This window comes from Bos indicus x Bos taurus, chromosome 15, assembly GCF_003369695.1.
Source record: "Bos indicus x Bos taurus breed Angus x Brahman F1 hybrid chromosome 15, Bos_hybrid_MaternalHap_v2.0, whole genome shotgun sequence".
In the NCBI taxonomy this organism is placed as follows: Eukaryota; Metazoa; Chordata; class Mammalia; order Artiodactyla; family Bovidae; genus Bos; species Bos indicus x Bos taurus.
In genome coordinates, this window is record NC_040090.1 from 41333799 (window position 1) to 41353196 (window position 19398).

Here is a 19398-nt window from a genome sequence, read left to right on the forward strand (position 1 = left end):
TTTATACATACACACACACACACACACGGTCTGATTTGATCTTCATGCTAATCCTATGATGCATAACTGGAATTCTTATCCCCATTTAACTCAGGAGGAAATAGAGAACATAGCTAATAAGGGGTAGATAGGTTTTGAACTTAAGCTATTTCACTTCTAGACCAGAGTACTTTTACCTGTACTATTGAGGGATTAATTACTACTTTGCAGAATTAATACTTTTCTAGTTACTGGGTGTATAGTAGGGGCTAGGGGAAAGTGGTTTAAAAACTGTTCTCATCATCTCAAACTCTTTCATCCAGCGTCAGAACCCTTAGGTTCTTTCTCAACTGTTTTAATGTAATTTTTCTTCTTCTTCAGTATCTGGTGTTCCTTAGTGTTCAGTTTGGTCATTTCTCCCCTGCCCACCCCCCACCCCAATTATTTGAGAGGTTTTTCTGCCTTCGCCTAAGAGAGTTACTCAGAAGGGGTTGAGACCAAGAGATAAATTATAATGAAACTTGCTTTGCAAAAAATAATTTTTCCTTTTGGTTTCTGTATTTGCTTCTTCAGAGGGAATAATTCATGTTGTTTTTCACATTGATAGAATTTATTTTCAGCTTTCCTGAGACTTCAGATGATGATTTTGTGTGTCCATGTATTGAATATTTTGCTTCTGCTGATTGTTAACTTTTTTCTTGTTTGTTGAATTCCTTTTTTTTTTTTTTATAAGTAAAGAATAGGATTCTGTAAACATCCAGGAAGAATTTTTGAATGTTTGTGAGCTCCTCCCCACCTTTTTGGGACAAAAAAACACTGTGCCTGGATTTTCTGACAATGAATAATTGAAGAAAGTGGTATATTGTTACTTTTAAAATTTTGAGCCCCAGTAGACTACACTGGAAACTAGTTCTGAGACTTCGCTGGTAGTACAGTGGATAAGAATCTGCCTGCCAGTGCAGGGGACATGGGTTCAATTTGTGGTCTGGGAAGATCCCACATACTGAGGGGCAGCTAAGCCTGTGTACCGCAACTGGTGAAGCCCACTCACCACTGGGCCTGTGCTCTGCAGTGAGAAGCCCATGCTCCACCATGAAGAGTAGCTCCCACTGGCTGCAACTGGAGAAAGCCTGTGTGCAGCAACAAAATCCAGCACAACGTAATTAATTAAAAAAAAAAACAAACTAGTTCTGCCTCAGCGTGTTATGAGGCAATCTAAACCTTTCATGAGCTTTAATAGCCTAGTTGGCTTCTTCGTCCAAATCATTGTCAGTTCTTTTCCCTGATTCTACACGTTAAAGGTTGGTCTGGGCTATTTGACTAAAAACCAGTAATCCTTTGTCAATAAGCCAAGTCCTAATTGGGGAATTTATTGCTTTCTAATGTAGTCCTTTTTTTGTTGTTGTTTTTGTTTTAATTTTGTTTTGGGAACACACACACATGCAAAAGAAAAATACACAAAGAGAGCCATTTTTGTTCAGTATAATGTTTCTTCTCTCTAGCAGTCTGCATTCTGTTTTCTTAGGCTGGACGTTATACTTTCTTCCCAAATGCTTACTGTCCCTTAGTTATAGTTCTACCATAAAATGAGTTTTCAAATTTCTCTTACCTTCAGCACTCAAAATGTTGTCCAATGTATACCTAACAAGTATCATGTAATAGGAAAGGGTGCGTGCGTGTGTGCTGAGCTGCTTCAGTTGTGTCCGACTCTTTGCAACCCTATGGACCGATTCCGCCAGGCTCCCCTGTCAGTGGGGTTCTCCAGGCAAACATACTGGAGTGGATTGCCATGCCCTCCTCCAGGGGATCTTCCTGACCCAGGGACAGAACCTGCCTCTCTTACGTCTCCTGCGTTGGCAGGTGGGTTCTTTGCCATTAGTGTCACTGGGAAGCCTGATAGGAAGGGTGCTGCTCTTAAATTCCCCAAACCAGGCTTTTATATGATTCTTTCTTCTTATCCTTTAGCCTGTGTTGTTTTTTCTTTCACTGTTGCTTGAAAGTTACATAGTATTAATTTAGAACAATGGCCAAGTTGGACTCTTTCATCATGTTTGCAAAGTAATACAGGACTAAAAACTTCTGAGTGATTGAAGAGGTTCCATGCTGAGAAGTATGAATGACTTTATGTCATTGAACACCATGGCCAACAATATAAAACTGATGTAGTCTACAGAAATCTTATGTTTTTTAAAGTGTCAGTTCTTTTCTACAGTAATCAAGAGGGAGAGTCACCTTGCTTATTTATGCCTGCAGTGTGGGGCATGTGGGATCTTAGTTCCTCAACCAGGGATCAGACCTGTGCCACCTGCAGAAGCACAGAGTCCTGACCACTGGAGTGCCAGGGTATTCCCAGAAGTACTCCTTTTTAAGATAGCAACTTTAGTGAGATATAATTCACATACCATACAGGTATATTTAAAGTGTACAATTTGGTGGTAGAAACTGTATCCGTTAGCACTTACTGTCCTCCCCCTCAGCTGTAGGCATCCGCTAGTCTGCTTCTCACCTGTATGGATTTACTCTTACCTCTGTGGATTTACCTCTGTCTGGACTCATGCGTGTGACTGGGATCATATGACCTTTGCGACTGTCTTCTTTCATTTAGCGTCAGGGTTTCACAGCTCATCCATGTGGTAGCACATAACTACTTCATTTCATGTCCGAAACATATTCCACTATGGATATACCATATTTTGTTGGCACATTCATTGGATGACGGATGTTTTGTTTTCTTCCCACTTTCGGTTATGAATTTACTGCTGTGAGCATGCATGTTCAATTTTTGTGCGGAGGTGTGTTTTCAGTTCTTGGTCGTATACCTAGGAATGAAATTTGGGTTATGTGGCAGCTCTGTGTTTAACCTTTTGAGGAACTGTCAAGTTGTTTTCCAGTGCAGCTATGCATTTCACTTTCTGCCAGCAGCGGCTGAGGGGTCCAGTGTCTTCATATCCTCATCAGCATTTTGTTTTTATTATAGCCATTCCAGTGGATATGAAGTACATAGCTTACTGTGTTTTGATTTGCATCTCACTGATAATTAATATAAAATTCTGTTTTTAAAATTTGTTTTTTATTGTAATGGTAATAAAAGGGTATTATTGAAATTAAGAAAAAAACTTATTAAGAAAATATGTATCATCCATAGTTTAACATACAGAGGCAGTCACTGTTAGCATTCTGATATGTTTGTTTTGAGTTTTTATTTTTATTTTATTTTTGTGGCCACACTGTCTGGCTTGTGGGATCACAGTTCTCCAACCAGAGATTGCACACGCATGCTCAGCAGTTAAAGTGTGGACTGCCAAGGAATTCCCAAGTCTTTATTTATTTATTTATTTTTCCAAGTCTTTATTTTTTAAAGTGTTTTTATATATTGTTTTTCAAGGGATCGTATTGAACACTTAGCATTAATATTGCCTGTCCCATGTCATTGAATTTTTTAAAAAAACCTTGAGTATAAAGATGCTACTATTTATTTAGAGTCTATTGTGTTTCAGATACTAAATGTTTTAAACAGGTGTTCTAATAAAGTCTTTATGTCAACTCTGTAGGTTAAGTACCATCATTACCACCGTTTTAAAGATGAGGAGATGGGCCTTGGGTTAAATGCTTGCTCAAGGTCACCCAAGTACTAAGTGGTATTCAGTGATTGTGTAATAGTTTTGTACTTTACAACCATGCCTTTTTTTGGTGGACTTTTTATTTTTTTCCCCACTCTTTTAAATAATAGTGACTATCCTAGGTGAATCTTTATCTGATTTTGGATCTCTTGTTAGGATAATCAACAAGTATTGATTGAACAAGTATTGATTGAACAACAAGTAATTAAATAGAATTATTGATCAAAGAGTATGAATGCTTTCTGAGAAAAATTTCTGCTGTTTCTAAAGCACTAAATTGACCAATTTCCCTGTCTTTTGAGAACTGTTTCTGTTCCACAAGAACTTTAGTCTTGAGCTGGGTTTGTATGAAGTTTCTAGTTTAGAGAACATGTGAGTTTAGTTTTGTAAATACTTTTAATACTTTGAATCAGAATTGAGGTGGTATCTTATTCTTCATATGTATGAATCTTGATGTAAAGTAAAAATTTTATGTAAAAATAAGAACCACTCTACATATTTCTTTCTTGGAAATTATCTTCGGTTTGGACACCTTGAAACCACTAGCAGCAATTATTATTAAATGTGAGACTATTGATTTAATATATGTGATACAAACTAGAATTTTGGAGCCAGTTTGTTCTTGTAGATGAGATAGAGTATGGAATCATAGATTTTTAGACCTTTTATAGTTTGAATGGGCCTAGAGACCATTTCAATTTATGGATTTATTTCAATTGAGGTAACATTGGATATTGAGTGCATACCCTTCAGTGGCTTGTGTTGTTTTTCGGTAAGTCCGGCATCTTTATCATGACACACAGGGCCATGTTCAGTTTGGCTTCTGCAGCCTCTCTAGCCTTCTCTCCCCTCCTTCTTGCTCACTTCAGGGCAGCCACCTTGGCCTTCCTCAGATTGCTAAGCCCCTTCTTGCCACAGAGCCTTCAGAGGCTGCTTCCTCTGCTGTGAGGTTTCCTCCACCATCATGTGGAGGTCTCGGCTTGATTGTCACTTCCTCAGGGAGGTTTCTCCAGGTAGCACCCCACCCATTCTAGACCTAACCAGCTTTCCTGTAATATACACTTGTGACATTCTGTGCTTTTCTTTTTTGCCACTCTTTTCACCATATAGGTGGTTGTGTTATTGCTGTATAGTTTGATATCTTATTACTCCCCTGGAGTGTAAGTTCTAGGATGGCAAGAACTGTTTCACCCATGTTGATGGGTTGTGTTTTTTTCTTTTTGTTATGTGCAGGAGCTTTTAAGTTTGATGTTATTTTGTCTAATCTTGCTTTTGTTGCCTGTGCTTTTTTAGCATCATGTCTAAGAAATCACTGCTCATTCCAGTATCATGAAGTTTTTCCTCTATATTTTCTTCTAGGAGTTTTATACTTTCTGGTCTTACATTTAGATCTTTACTCCATTTTGAACTTAATTTATGAATATGGTATAAGGGTCCATCTTCATTGTGTTGCATGTGGACATTGAGATTTTCCAACACCTTTTGTTGAAGAGACTGGCCTTTAAGTATAAATGAGGGTTTATTTCTGGGCTTTCTATTCTGTTTTATTAGTCTGTGTGTCTGTCATTATGCCAGTACCATACTGTTTCTTTTTTCTTTCTTCTTCTTGTTTTTTTGGTCATGCTGAATGACTTGCAGGACCTTAGTTCCCCAACCAGGAATCAAACCCATGCCCCCTGCAGTGGAAGCATGGAGTCCTAGTCACTGGACTGCCAAGGAATTCCCTAGTACGTACTGTTTTGATTACTGTATCTTTGTAGTAGGTTTTGAAATCAAGAAGTATAAGGCTTCCACCTTTGTTTTTCTCAAGATTGTTTGAACTATCATGGACCTTTGAGATTCCTTGTGAATTTTAGGGTAATGTTTTTTGTTTCTGCAGGAAAAAAAAAAGCCATTGAAATTTTGACAGAGATTGCATTGAATCTGTGGTAAATGCTTTGGATAGTGTGGGCATTTTAATCGTGTTAAGTCTTTCAGGCCACAAGCATAGGATGTCTTTCCACTTATTTATGTCATCTTTAATTTCTTTGAGTACTGTTTTCTAATTTTCTGTATACAAGTCTTTTTATCTCTTTGGTTCAGTTTACTCCCGAGTATTTTTGATGCTATTACAAATCAGATTGTTTTTTTAATTTTCTTTTCAGATTGTCATTGCTTCTTTCTTTTCAATTTGGATGCCTTTTATTTGCATTTCTTGCCTAATCTCTGTGCCTGGGATTTTCAGAACTATGTTGAACAGAAGTGGTGAGAGTGGGCATCCTTATCTTGTTCTTGATCTTAGAGGAAAAGCATGCAGTTTTTCACCTTGAAGTATGATGTTAGTTGTGGACTTTTCCTGTATGATCTGATTTTGTGCCTTTTTTTTTAAAGGTGTAAATGCCATCATTTAATACACTTTTACCTTTGAGTGTTCTTAAACTAAAGAATAGTATTGACAGATTAGAATATAGAGAAGTAATAAGCCAAACAAGCAACTTATTTAAAATTAAGTAAGACAGTGAGCACTTGCACTTGCATCAAAAAGCCACTATTTATTTCCTGGGAAAGCTAATTTATGGAGAATTTGCTTGGTTTCTGATCCTATTGCAGTCTGACTTTATACACAGACTTCTTGGCTGTCTTGAAAGTAACTAACTAGTGACCAGTCAGTTGCAAAACCAGCAACTGTCTTTTCTTAAATAACTCTTTCTTAAGTTCTCTGTAGCGTTTGGCACTGCAGTAGCCCCTCCTTGTCTGTAGTTTCTCTTTCCGTGGTTTCGGTTGCCTGTTGTCAACTGTGGTCTGAAAATATTAAATAGAAAACTCCAGAAATAAAGAATTCATAAATCATTGTGTGTTCTTCTGAGTAGTGCGATGAAATCGCACCTTTTTGCTCCATCCTTCCCAGGGCGTGAATCGTCCCTTGTCCTGTATGTGCCACCTGTTAGTTAATATCCATCTGGGTTATCAAATTGACTGTCATGGTATTACAGTGAACACATGAGAATGTGTTCAAGTAACCCCCCCCCCCTGTTTTTTTTTTTTTTTTTGGCCATGTCACATAACTTGCAGGATTTTAGTTCCATGACCAGGAATTGAACCACAGCCACAGCAGTGAAAGCTCCAAGTCCTAACCAGTGAACAACCAGAGAATTACCAAGTAACTCTTATTTACTTAAAAATGGACCCCAAGCACAAGAGTGGTGATGCTGGCAAGTCAGATAGGCCAAAGAGAAGCTTTAAAGTGCTTCCTTTAAGAGAAAAGGTGAAACTTCTCTACTTAATAAGGAAAGAAAACCTGCTGACATTGCTAATATGTTTGGTAAGAATGAATCTTTTATCCGTGAAATTGTGAAGAAGGAAAAAGAAATACTGCTAGTTTTCCTGTTGCATCTCAAAACTGCAAAAGTCATGGCCAAGTACACGATAAGTGCTTAAAGATGGAAAAGGCATTAACATTTGTACAGGGAGATATTTTGAGAAAGAGAGAGACCACATTCATATAACATTTATTACAATATGTTGTTTATGATTTTTCTTTTTATTATTATTGTTGTTAATCTTCTATTATGCCTAATTTGTAAATTAAACTGTATCATAGACTTGTATGTATAGGAAAAAAACACATGCGGTTTCAGATGTCCACTGGAGGTCTTGGAACTTACCCCTCATGGATAACAGGGGAGACTGCTGGGTTGGTCAGACCGTCTTCTTGTTTGCTCACTCAGTTTTTGTCTTTGTGGTTCTCCTGTCACTTTGATTGTTCTTCCAGTCATCATAATTCCTTATCCTTCTCTCTCTTTGTAAATGTGCAGATCCTCTGAGGTTCTGTTTTGATTCCCTCTCTTTTCTCACTTTGAGTTTCCTCTCAGTGATCTCATTGAGCGTTGTGGCTTCAGTCCTCGTCGGCATGCAGTTGATTCACAAATCTGCCTTTCCTCTTAGGTTACAGTTCCTCCTTTGATTGTCTTCAGACGACACAAATATCTCACCAGAACTGCAGGTTGAAGATGCACATGCTTGAACACTTTCTCTCTGCCCTGTTTGTGTCCCCTTCATCCTGTGGCTGTTCCGCAGACGTGGTTGGTGTGCGCTCCTGCTGAGCCCTTGCTCATGCAGTCTCCTTTCCTGTCCTTTGCAATACTGTTCCTTGTACTGTTTCACCGTGCTTTGAGGTCTGCCCCAAATACCGTCTTTTCTGCCAAGTACTGATCTGGCCTGTAGGTGACCTGGCTGTTCTTTGCTCTAAAACGGGGTGTTTCCTAAGGCTATTTATTTATTGAAATTATAAAGCTCTTTGTGATTTCTGTCTGTGTTTGCTTTTCTAGCCATAAATCTGGCCACTCCCTCTCAGGAAGTCTTAATTCACCACATGATCCACATAGAATCACTTCTTGTTCCTCGGAGCAGAGCTTTTTGCTTCCATGCATATGTCATTTCCCCCGGTGGCGTGTCTTCCACTTAGTGCTTTTTAGGGCTGTGGGTGTTTAGAGTTGATAAACTGGCCTTTGAGACTAGTCCTGTAGAGAACTCTTCCATCATACAAATAGAGTCCTTCGTCTGCTGAGTTCTACAAGCCGTTGGGCATAGAAAAAAGGGATAGAATGTAAGCTTTGAACTCCAGTCTTGATATTTACTAGTCATGTAAACTTGGTACCCAATTTTCCTGAACATGTTTCCTGATCTGTAAAATGAGGATATTTAACCTTTATGGGGCCAACACAAAGTTTAAATGAGAAACTGCATATAAAATGCCAAGTATATGCTAAGTCCTCAATAAATGGTGTTAAAGAAAAAAAAAAATGAAAAGGAAAGAAAAAAGAGAAGCAGAAACTGTTACTTTCCCTTCGTGGGGTCATTTGTGTATACTGGGGGCATGGGAAACTGTGTCAGACCAAGACTGGGTGCCGAAGGCAGAGCACAAAGGATATCTTCTTACTCTTGGGAAACTGGTTTGCCAACCACAAAGAGAAACTTCTTCCTGCAGCTAACTAGCAACTTCTTCCTTATGTTATACACACTTTGTTCATCTCTCTCTCTAAACAGAATTGCTTTGCTCGTGTTGTCCTGTTACCCACTCTGCCTCCTCCCATTCTCCATACTGTCCCTGGCCTTAAAATGCAGGCTGTGTATGTTGCTCCCTCCCACTCCTCCAAGTCAGATAAATCCTAATTCTTTACCCTGAACTATATATTCGGCTCTTCGTGATCTGGTCTTCACTCTCTCTAGCCTAGTCTTTCACCATGCCGCATACAGTGGGCATTTGTTTGTGTTTTTTTTTTCCTGACTGTCCAGTATCTGAATTCCTTTCTTGTGTATGGAAGGAGGACAGGACCTGTCTCATACCTCACATATTGAGAAGTTTAGATACTCATCTTCCCTCTTTCCTGGCAGCTCGGGCATAGAAATGTGACCCAGTGTGACTCTGAAGCTGCAGTGAGTGACATGGAGGCTCGAGGACTGGATCAGTGGCAACAGCGATGGCCTCACGTCATACTGACCGTGGTGTCTCCCCCTGCTGGTACCACGAGCAGTTTCAACTGCAGTTCTGACTGCCTAGCCTGGATTGTTACTGGCTTAGTTTCAAGAGTCTAGATTTTTTAGCCTTTGTGTTAGATCTTTGAGGTTACCCATTGCTTTTCCAGTACATTTTCTTATCTGTTTAAAGGAACTCAAGATAGTTTCTGTGGTTTGCACTTATGAGCAGCCTGACTTATACCACCCGCAGTACCAAGTAGCCCATTCACATTCATCTTCTGCAGTTCTTCCACACTGACCATGGTTGTTTCCACCTCTGGGCTTTTTCACGTTCTGTTCTACTGGTAACAGTCTTTACCCTGTTTTCAAACTGTTTGACTCTTGATGGTTCTTTGGGCCTCAGCTCTATCACTTTTCTGGAAACCTTTCCCCAGTTCTTAAGATTGGGTTGTTAGCCCCTCAGTGTTCCCACAGAAGCCTCTGTTTACATCTGTGTAATACTTACCACATTATATTGTAACTGTCTTGGCATTCCTTGGAGACAAGGGCTAGCAGTATTGAGTTGGCCAAAAAGTTCGTTAGGGTTTTTCTTCAAGCTCTTATGGGAAAACTCGAACAAACTTTTTGTCCAACCCAGTATATTCAGTATCTCTGTGATGGCCCTGGCAGATAATGACTACTGTCTACATTTTATCGGTTGAATGAGTAAAAACTATTGAATCATACACTGTGTTATGTTAAGATTTGTCTGTTTGCATGTCTGTTTTTCATAATAAACTGTGACTGTTCTAAGAGCAGGGACCAAGTTATTCTTCATCTTTATATCATTCATTTTTAAAAAACTGTTTGTTTGTTTCTTTATTTGGCCGTGCTGGATCTTTAGTTGTGACATGTGGGATGTAATTCCCTGACCAGGGATCAAACCCAGGCCCCCTGCATTGGGAGCACGGAGTCTTCGCCACTTGACCACTAGAATAGTTCCTTTATATCCTTATGTAGCTTAGTAGTTGGCTTATTTGTGCATGTGTGCCGAGACATCTCAGTCATGTCCGATTCTTTTCGATCCCATGGACTGTAGCCCACCAGGTTCCTCTGTCCATGGAATTCTCCAGGCAAGAGTACTGGAGTGGGTTACCATTCCCTTTTCCAGGGGAGCTTCCTGACCTGGAAATCGAACCCAGGTCTCCTTCATTGCAGGCAGATTCCTTACCATCTGAGCTACCAGGGAAGCGAACCAGTAGACCCTGAGGGAATGTTGAACGCATGATTGAATGACCGAGTGGCAGAGCTGTCTTTTTAGAATTTCAGTTAAATAGTTTTTCCCAAGAGAAAGTATCTTCTTTGACCATATAGGTAAAAATGATATCCGCATGTGGCTCATATTGAATAACTGACATTCTCAACTCCTATACCAAGATTGGTAGTCTGTTTAGAAGATAATATCTATACATGAAAAAATTACTTGACAAGCTAGTATTTCATGTGGCACGTGAGTCATATGAGCAGGTGTTACTTCAGCGTCAGGCTCAATAGAACATTCTTAATTGAACCTTTGAAAGTGTGGTATCTAAGCAGCTCCTTAGGAAATGGCTGTTGGTTAGCTGGATTGATTAAAATGGACGCCTGTAGTAGGCTTTGTCTTTCTGTTTTACTTGGTGTACATGCTACTTATTTTGGACTGATTCACTGGAATTTTTCCTCCTTTCTTTTTAGGTCCAAGACAACTTTGACAAGATTGAGTTCAATAGGATGTGTTGGACCCTCTGTGTCAAAAAAAATCTCACAAAGAATCCCCTGTTCATTACGGAAGAAGATGCATTTAAAATATGGGTTATTTTCAACTTTTTATCTGAGGACAAGTACCCACTAATTATTGTGCCAGAAGAGGTAAGGTGTGGCTCTGGGACGTTTTATGTGACTATCTTAGCATCTAATAGATCTAACTTGGAAGTATCTGTGTTAGTTCAGTGTAGATATGGAAGGAGGTCCTGTGCTAGTTTTTTGGATCAGAGGCAAAAAAGCGTGGATCCAAAAAAGTCCCAGACTTAGTAATTTGAGGTCATGCAGTAACTCTGGATATTTACAGGTAGGGTGGGGCTTTTCCTCTTTAAGCTGTTCTAATTATAGACAAATCCATTCTCACATTAAAGGAGTCTTTTTTCAGTATAAGTCACAACATAATTTTCTGCCTACGTAGATGTTGGCAAACCATAAGAACTAGCTGAAGGATACTATATGGGAAACACACAGGATCCAGAATGGTATTCCCAAGGCTCATTTATGTGAGGAAATACTACTCCTGTGTCAAAGTCAAGGATGGAGACTATTTTTAAACCATACTTTACAAAAGAAATTAAAAAGGACATTTGCTTGTTTTGTTGTGGATTCTTTTCCCTGAGCTTCCAAAGGTGGGGAGAGGAGCAGGGAATGCAAGAGTAAGGCTCTGTGCTGTCTTATTGCCCTAAAAATGATACATATAATATATGCTTATTACAGTTGTAAATTTAGAAAAGACTAATAATATCAGATTAATCAACTGTAGTCTTCCCCTTAAAAAAAGTCATCTGTAATCCTCTAACATTGGACAGTGTTATTTAACCTCTTGAATTTTAATTTCCTCATCTATAAATCGGAGAAGGCAATGACAACCCATTCCAGTACTCTTGGCTGGAAAATCCCATGGACAGAGGAACCTGGTAGGCTGCAGTCAATGGGGTCGCAGAGAATCAAACACAACTGAGTGACTTCATTGTCACTTTCATGCAATGGAGAAGGAAATGGCAACCCACTCCAGTGTTCTTGCCTGGAGAATCCCAGGGATGGTGGAGTCTGGTGGGCTGCCATCTATGGGGTCGCACAGAGTTGGACAAGACTGAAGCGACTTAGCAGCAGCAGCAGCAGCAGCATCTATAAAATAGAGCTCTTAAAAATGTTTATTCTAAGAGTTGTGAGGCTTCATATTTAAAGAACTTAGTTCAGTAAGTGAAACAAGTCAGAGAAAGATGGATACATATGATTTCATGCATATGTGAAATATAAACAAAATAATTAACCAAACCAAACAAAAACATGTAGATGCAGGGAACAGAGTAGTGGTTATCAGAGGGGTAGTGGGGGTAGGGCTGGTAAAATGAATAAAGAGGGTCAACTGTATTGTGATGGATGGAAACTAAATTTTTGGTGGCGAGAACACTGTAGTGCATTTAGACGTAGAAATACAATGTTGTATATAAGAAACTTATGTAATGTTATAAACCAGTGTTACCTCAATTAAAAAATCTAAAATTAAAAAAATAATAATTGTGACTAGGGGAAAAAATAAAGGAGTTAGCTCAGTGCCTAGCATGTGATACGTATTCAGTAAATATGTTAGGTCCTGTGACTAATATTATTGCATACATTTTTGCACACTAGTCTGCTTCTTTCTTTCCACAGTGTCAGCAGTGGAATTCTAAGTCCTAAAAAATGCATACTTTTAGGGTATTAGATAAACGAAGCAGAACTGCCCCTTCAGAAAGGCTATACCAATTTGTATACCCACCACTAGTGATCAAGCATGCCCATTATTATCCAGTCTGTCAGCATGGAGTTTGGTCTGCGATTTATTTCTGTGATTCATGTTCATGTTAGGAAAATCTGTTTAAAAGTCTATACCGCAATATTTTTTCAAATCAGCAAGTATTTATTGACTGGCAACAATAAATGAGGCAATAAGAGGAATCTGAAGTGAAAAAGATGACTTCCTGCCTTCAAGAAATGTGCAGTCTGCTCAAGGAAAAGAAAGTCAAGTGTAATTCAAAGCAAAATAGACAACCTGTTATAAGAGAGAACAAATACCATGTAACTACAGAGAAGGGAAAGATTTATTCCAGTTTGGGAGAAGTCAGGGATCAGGGAAGTCTTTTTAAGAGAGGCAATAGAATGTAGTGGTTAAAAGCAGCATCTTAAACTTTTTCAGTGAAGGCCAGACAGAAAATATTTGAGACTTTGTGGGCTTTCTGGCTGTATTGTCTGTGTTGTAGCTACTCAGCTCTGCTGTTAATAGCATGAAAGCAGCCACAAGACAGTATGTTGCTTCAATAAAACTTTTATTTATAGATGTTGAAATTTGAATTTCATATAATTTTCATGGACCATGAAGTATTATTATACTTTCGATTCCCACCCCTCCCCCGCCCCAACCACTTAAAAATGTGAAAACTGTTCTTAGAGCAAGGGTGTATAAAAACAGGTTGAGAGTCAGATTTGGCTGGTAGGGTAGATTTGACTCATGGGCTGTAATTTGGTGTTCCCTGGTTAAGAGCAGAGATCTGGAGTCAGATGTCTTGGATTTGAATTCTAGCTTTATCACTGCTTACTAGCTGTGTGACCTTGGGCAATTTATTTAATTTTTGCTACAGTTTCCACCACTGTAAACTAAGACTAATGCTACTATCTACCTCCTGCTATTTTTGTGATGATGAAATGAGAAGAACGCCTGGCTCTTAGGAAGTGCTCATTAAGTGTTAGCTGTTATATTTAGGGGGAAATAGCACTTATGCTGGATCTTAAAAGATGGGAGAGTTTTGACTAATGGAAAAAGCCAAGGAGAATACTCCTGGATGGAAGGGACAGAGGGCGAGGTCATGTAAGGCAGGAAAGCAAAGGAAGAGCATGTCTGAAATGAGTGAGGTATCTCACTTGGCGAATTGCCAGTCTTCAAAGCAGCTGGACTTACTGATTTAAGCCAGAAAGGTAATTTTAAAAATGTTGGGTAGCTTATAGAATGGCTATTATGGCTGAAAACCAGATGTGGAGGCTGTGTAGTGAGGAACCACAGGGAAACTGTGTTGTACTGTGGAATATCTCTGGCCCTGCATGCTGCTGCCCAGGAACTCAGATCTTCTTGCAGCTGTTCTTGCTACCACAGAGAGCTTTCTATGCCTACTTCCTAATCACAGGGCATGATGCATCTGATTGTTATGATCTAGGTCAGGTGCCATGAACTAGTTGCAGAGAAGGCTTGAAAAGGGTCCATTTGTGTTTAGCTTCCACATTGGGAATTCCTCAGACATAAGGGGGTTAGCATTGATTTCATCAATGTGCTTGCTAGCTTCTCCCACTCTGGACTGGTCTGTTTACCTGGTCATTCTTTTGGTCATGGTCAAGATTAGACTCTGGGGTCAGTCACTTCAGTGCGCAGCCTACTGGTTTTTTCCAAAGAGTGAGAGTTGAGATATGGAATTTCAGTATGCCCTAGACAACCTCCATTTGTGACCCTAGAGAACAGAAGTACCTGAAACATGTCATTTTGAAGACTACTCATTTAGGGTTTTACTTTGAACTTTCCTCACTAATAAGGTTAATAATGAAATGATACTCCCAACAATAACTATTGCTACTAAGCCCCTGTAGAGATAAAAGTAGATCAGTGATAAGAGCTTTTGTGCACTATTTTTAGTTCATAGAATGAATGAATGACTGATTCATGCCCAGAGCTTAATTATGTGAGGGTTTGGTGGCTGTCACTCTGATCTTTTGTGTGTCTTCACTGGTTTTCATGGTCAGAAAGAGGCAGACCTGCTATATGTAAGCCAAGTTTTACTGGCTTCTGTCAGGGAGCTGGTAGAGAGAGTTATTTTAAAAAATTAATAGCATCCTTTCCCTATAAAACCAGACCACCTTACTTGCCTCCTAAGAAATCTGTATGCAGGTCAAGAAGCAGCTTAGAACTGGACATGGAACAAAAAGATTGGTTCAAAATTGGGAAAGGAGTACGTTAAGGCTGTATGTTGTCACGCTGCTCATTTAACTTATATGTACAGTACGTCATGCAAAATGATGGGCTGAATGAATCACAAGTTAGAATCAAGATTGCAGGGAGAAATATCAATAACCTCAGATATGCAGACACCACCTCCCTTATGGCAGAAAGCAAAGAGGAACTAAAGAGCCTGTTGATGAAAGTGAAAGAGGAGAGTGAAAGAGCTGGCTTAAAGCTCAACACTCAGAAAACTAAGATCATGGCATCCAGTCCTATCACTTCATGGCAAATCGATAAGGAAACAATGGAAACAGTGACAGACTTTATTTTCTTAGGCTCCAAAATACTGCAGGTGGTGACTGCAGCCATGAAATTAAAAGATGCTTGCTCCTTGTAAGAAAAGCTATGACCAACCTAGACAGCATATTAAACAGCAGAGACATTACTTTGCCAACAAAGGTCCATCTAGTCAAAGCTATGGTTTTTCCAATAGTCACGTAAGGATGTGAGAGTTGGACCATAAAGCTGAGTGCCAAAGAACTGATGCTTCTGAACTGTGGTGTTAGAGAAGACTCTTGAGAGTCCCTTGGACAACAGGGAAATAAAACCAGTCAATCCTAAAGGAAATCAGTCCTGAATATTCATTGGAAAGACTGATGCTGAAGCTGAAGCTCCAATACTTTGGCCAGCTGATGTGAAGAACTGACTCATTGGATTAAGACCCTGGTGCTGGGAAAGATTGAAGGCTGGAGAAGGGGACAACAGAGGATAAAATGGTTGGATGGTATCACCAATTCAATGGACATGAGTTTGATCAAGCTCAGGGAGTTGGTGATGGACAGGAAAGCCTGGCGTGCTGTACTCCATGGGGTCACAAAGAGTCGGATACGACTGAGTGACTGAACTGAACTTTCCCTATAAATAGCATCTTTCCCCTGGTAGCTCAGACAGTAAAGAATCTGCCTGCAATGCAGGAGACCTGGGTTTGATCCCTGGGTTGGGAAGATCCCCTGGAGAAATGAATGGCAACCCACTCCAGTATTCTTGCCTGGAGAATTCCATGGATAAAGAAACCTGGTGGGCTATGGTCTATGGGCTCACAGAGAGTTGGACATGACTAAATGACTAACACTTTCACTTTCCCTATAAAATATCTGTTAATTACAGAAATGTTAGATTCTTATTCTACTTATTTCTACAAATAAGTATAAAGAACTTTCTTTCTATAGTTCTGTAGTTCTGCCACTGAAAGAAAACCAAGGTTAGCATTTGGAGATACTTTTTATATTTTTTCTATTCATGACTTAAAAAAAAATACAGTGTAATTGTACAATATATAAAATTTTCCCTGCTCTTTTTTTTCAGTTAACATTATGCTGTAAACATGTCATTGAAAATTAATGTAATTTAATAACTAAAAAAGGGAGGGATTAGGTGCTGGGCAATAAAAATGAATGACACATGTCCTTTTTAACTGGAGCATGATGGATGTGCAGGGACAGAGACAACTTTCAGGTCTGGGCAACTGGGAGGAAATACAGTGTAGTTGTTTAAAGCCTTATCTTTCAGATCAGACTGCCTGATTTAAATCCCTGCTTGACCACCTTTTGGCTCTGTGACTGTGAACAGATTACTTAGTCTCCCTGTTTGGGTTTCCCCATCTGGAAAATGGGGATCATTGCTTCCTTCACTGGACACTTGTGAGGACTAAAATAGTTGATGTATGTGAAGCATTGATGATGAGCTATTTGGGGTGTGATGTATGGTGACGGTTTGGTACAGTTGGCATTGTGAGGGGATCATCCTTGTGGAACTGCCTTGTTTCAACTGGAAGAGTACGTTCAGAGCCGTGAGAGGCCAGGGCTGGAGACAGAGACAGGGAAGCCGTGGGAGTCGGTTAGGTCAGGAAGAAAGAGACGGTGGTGGGAGAAGCGAGGGCCGAGGACAGAACCACGGGTATGTTTCTGTAGCCGGGGGAGGAAGTAGATTTGGTAAAGGAAGTTTAATAGTCTGTCAGGTAGGAGAACTGGGAGAGTGTTGAGTCATGGGTGCCAAAGGAAAAAAAAGTTCTAAGAAGCAGAAAAGTAGTTCCTAGCATTAGGTGCTATAGAAAAATTAGAGGGTGATGAATGAGAAGTTGTCCTTGGATTTAACAATTAGGTTGTCATTGATAAGCAAGGAGAAAGCAAAGTTCACTATAGTGGTGGGAACAGTTTTTCAGTGTTTAATAATAATAATGTAATTGTGCACATATGTTAAAGGGGAAATTAAAACATGTTATGGAATTTTTGTCCATGAAAATTATCTTAATACAGAAACATATGGAAGGGAATAGAATGTTGATAGATGTAGATATGCCAGTGGTATTTTTAAACCTAGCTGCTGCTTGGAAAAATTATGATAATAAAATCTCCATTATTGTCGTTTAAGACATTTTGTAGTTTCATTCTGGATTTTCTTTGGAACTGGAGATGTAGTGGGTCTCTTACCCATGATCTTTTGGTTCTTTCCATCACCAAAATATACATGGTGGACTTGAAAGTGACCTTAGAATTAGAAATTACTTTGTAGGGAGATTTACCGTATTCCTTGAAGCAGCTCTGACTTGATGTGGGAGGACTTGTCATTGGCTTTAAGTCGTCACTGAGTCACAGGCTGTGGAGGGAGCCGTCAGCACCAGCTTCCTGACTGCCCTGCCTAAGACACTCAAAAGATTTCTGCTTTGGGTGGCCTGAAAAACTGGGACTCACAGAAGACTTGAGGTGGGCCATGAGTTTTATTTTTCTGCACCCAGAGCCCAGCCAAGACTCCACAGCTTGCTTGTTTTCCTCTTTGCAGGCTGACAAGAGTGTCTTGCTCCTCTCCTAAACAAGTTAGTCTCATTTGAGAAGGGAACCCCAGGCAGCATACCTTCTCCTGTCAGTTTGGACTTACTCTGTTGTTTTGATGTCCTTAGCTCCCTCACCGTTCTTCTGATTAGAAGTAGAATTAGAGTGAGTTCTACAGATTACTCCTCTGTGGCCAGGAGTACTTGTGTGGGGAAGGAAAGGATCATTAAAACAGATTTGTGTGAAATAGCTTTGTCTGAATGCTGAACCAGCCTCCTAAGGTTTAAAATATGGTCTTGTGTTTATTTAGCTCTTAGCACATCTCCTGGCCTTTGCTCAAGCAATGCAAATTCAAGGTTGCGCATTTTGTGAAAAACAGTGGAGTTATTGCTTAAGGTTCCATTCTCTGTTAGATTTTGCTTCCTTCCTAAGTATTTATTAAAATACTTTTATGGTACTAAGTATTTAAAAAAACTGTATTTGGAACTAGTTTTAGGCTTACAGATTTTAATTAAGTGTGAAAACATACACATTTAAAGTAAAATTGAAGTATAATGTCTTAATTTGTCACGTATGAATTTGATTTGTAATATTACCAGTTGATTTTATGCTTTATAAATTTAAAGTAATCTTTATGTTTCCAATAAGTCATTTATCATAATGATCATTTGCATTTTAAGTCCAAAATGTTTTTAAGTGAGATTTTATTCTCCGCCTTTGATTAATACTGTATTAGACATAAGTAACAGTAGTAGTTATATGAATAACATAAATGGTATAGATAAATTTGCTTTTGATTCAGATTCCCATCACCCAGAAAGTAGTATCAAGAACATTGAATAAACAAGTGACTTACTTCACTAAAGTCCAGAACTAGCGTGTCCCCATTTGAGATGGTTCCGAAATTTTTGTCAAATGGTTTTCCTGGAAATGTGGGTGTGTGAAGTATAGTTTTTATGTTAGTATTCATTTCCCACTGAGCCGAGAAGAAAACAGGATGTGTCTGTTGCTTATTTGGAAGAATTGCCTTCATGCAGTTAAATCTCAAACCTGAAAGAGTTTTAAGAGATCCTCAGTGAAGTAAAATCTGAATTAAGTCAGTAAAGACCCTCGTTAATGATTACAAGGAAAGAACTTTTAACAAAGAAGTTTCAGAGCCAGAGGCCTCAAAAATCACATGCAGCTTGAAAGTTTATTCTTTGTTATTTTTGGTGCAACTTGCCTTGGAAGGAGGAAGTAAGCTGCTTCCTGAAACTGAATGAGCTCTTAGAATTGGTGCAGGCCACTCAGACTAACACAGCAACACGTGATTTATTATTTAGTATGATCGAATAGTTGAGAATGGGAATGTTTGTCTCTCCTTGGCCCAATATAACAAACTAAGAGGTTCTTAAGTTACTTGGTTGTGAGAAGTATGTGATTGTGTTCAAAGTCAACAGGAAATGAATCTAGATTAGTTACCTGGCGCAGTCACTGGGAATGCAGAGCACAAACTGGGCCCTGATGACAAACTCTGAAGGGCTGGGGAGGGCATGTTCAGAAAGGTTCACGAGGAACCTGGAGAGCTGCCTGTAGAAGAGCTCAGTTTGCTGCAGACAGGAAACACTGTAAAAGACATTCCAATAAACTAGAGGAATTGAAGCTCCAATATACAAGAGGAACTGAGGGGCACAGGGTCATTCCCTGCTGTTTCCTGACTTGCACTAATGGTCAGTCAGATGCACTGTCTTGTCACACCCACTTTTTGTCATCCTGTCCATACATGTGGCCA

General features: G+C 39.4%; 1 protein-coding gene across 2 annotated transcripts in view; it reads left to right on the forward strand.

Moving 5' to 3' along the window:
* The window catches only part of SWAP70 (switching B cell complex subunit SWAP70), a 150141-nt gene that overhangs the window by 103915 nt on the left and 26828 nt on the right, over positions 1 to 19398 (forward strand). For both annotated transcript variants that reach the window (XM_027563251.1, XM_027563250.1), the window contains one exon: positions 10770 to 10943. In XM_027563251.1, the coding sequence (XP_027419052.1) occupies positions 10770 to 10943 (174 nt within the window). The remainder of the gene's footprint in view (positions 1 to 10769; positions 10944 to 19398) is intronic.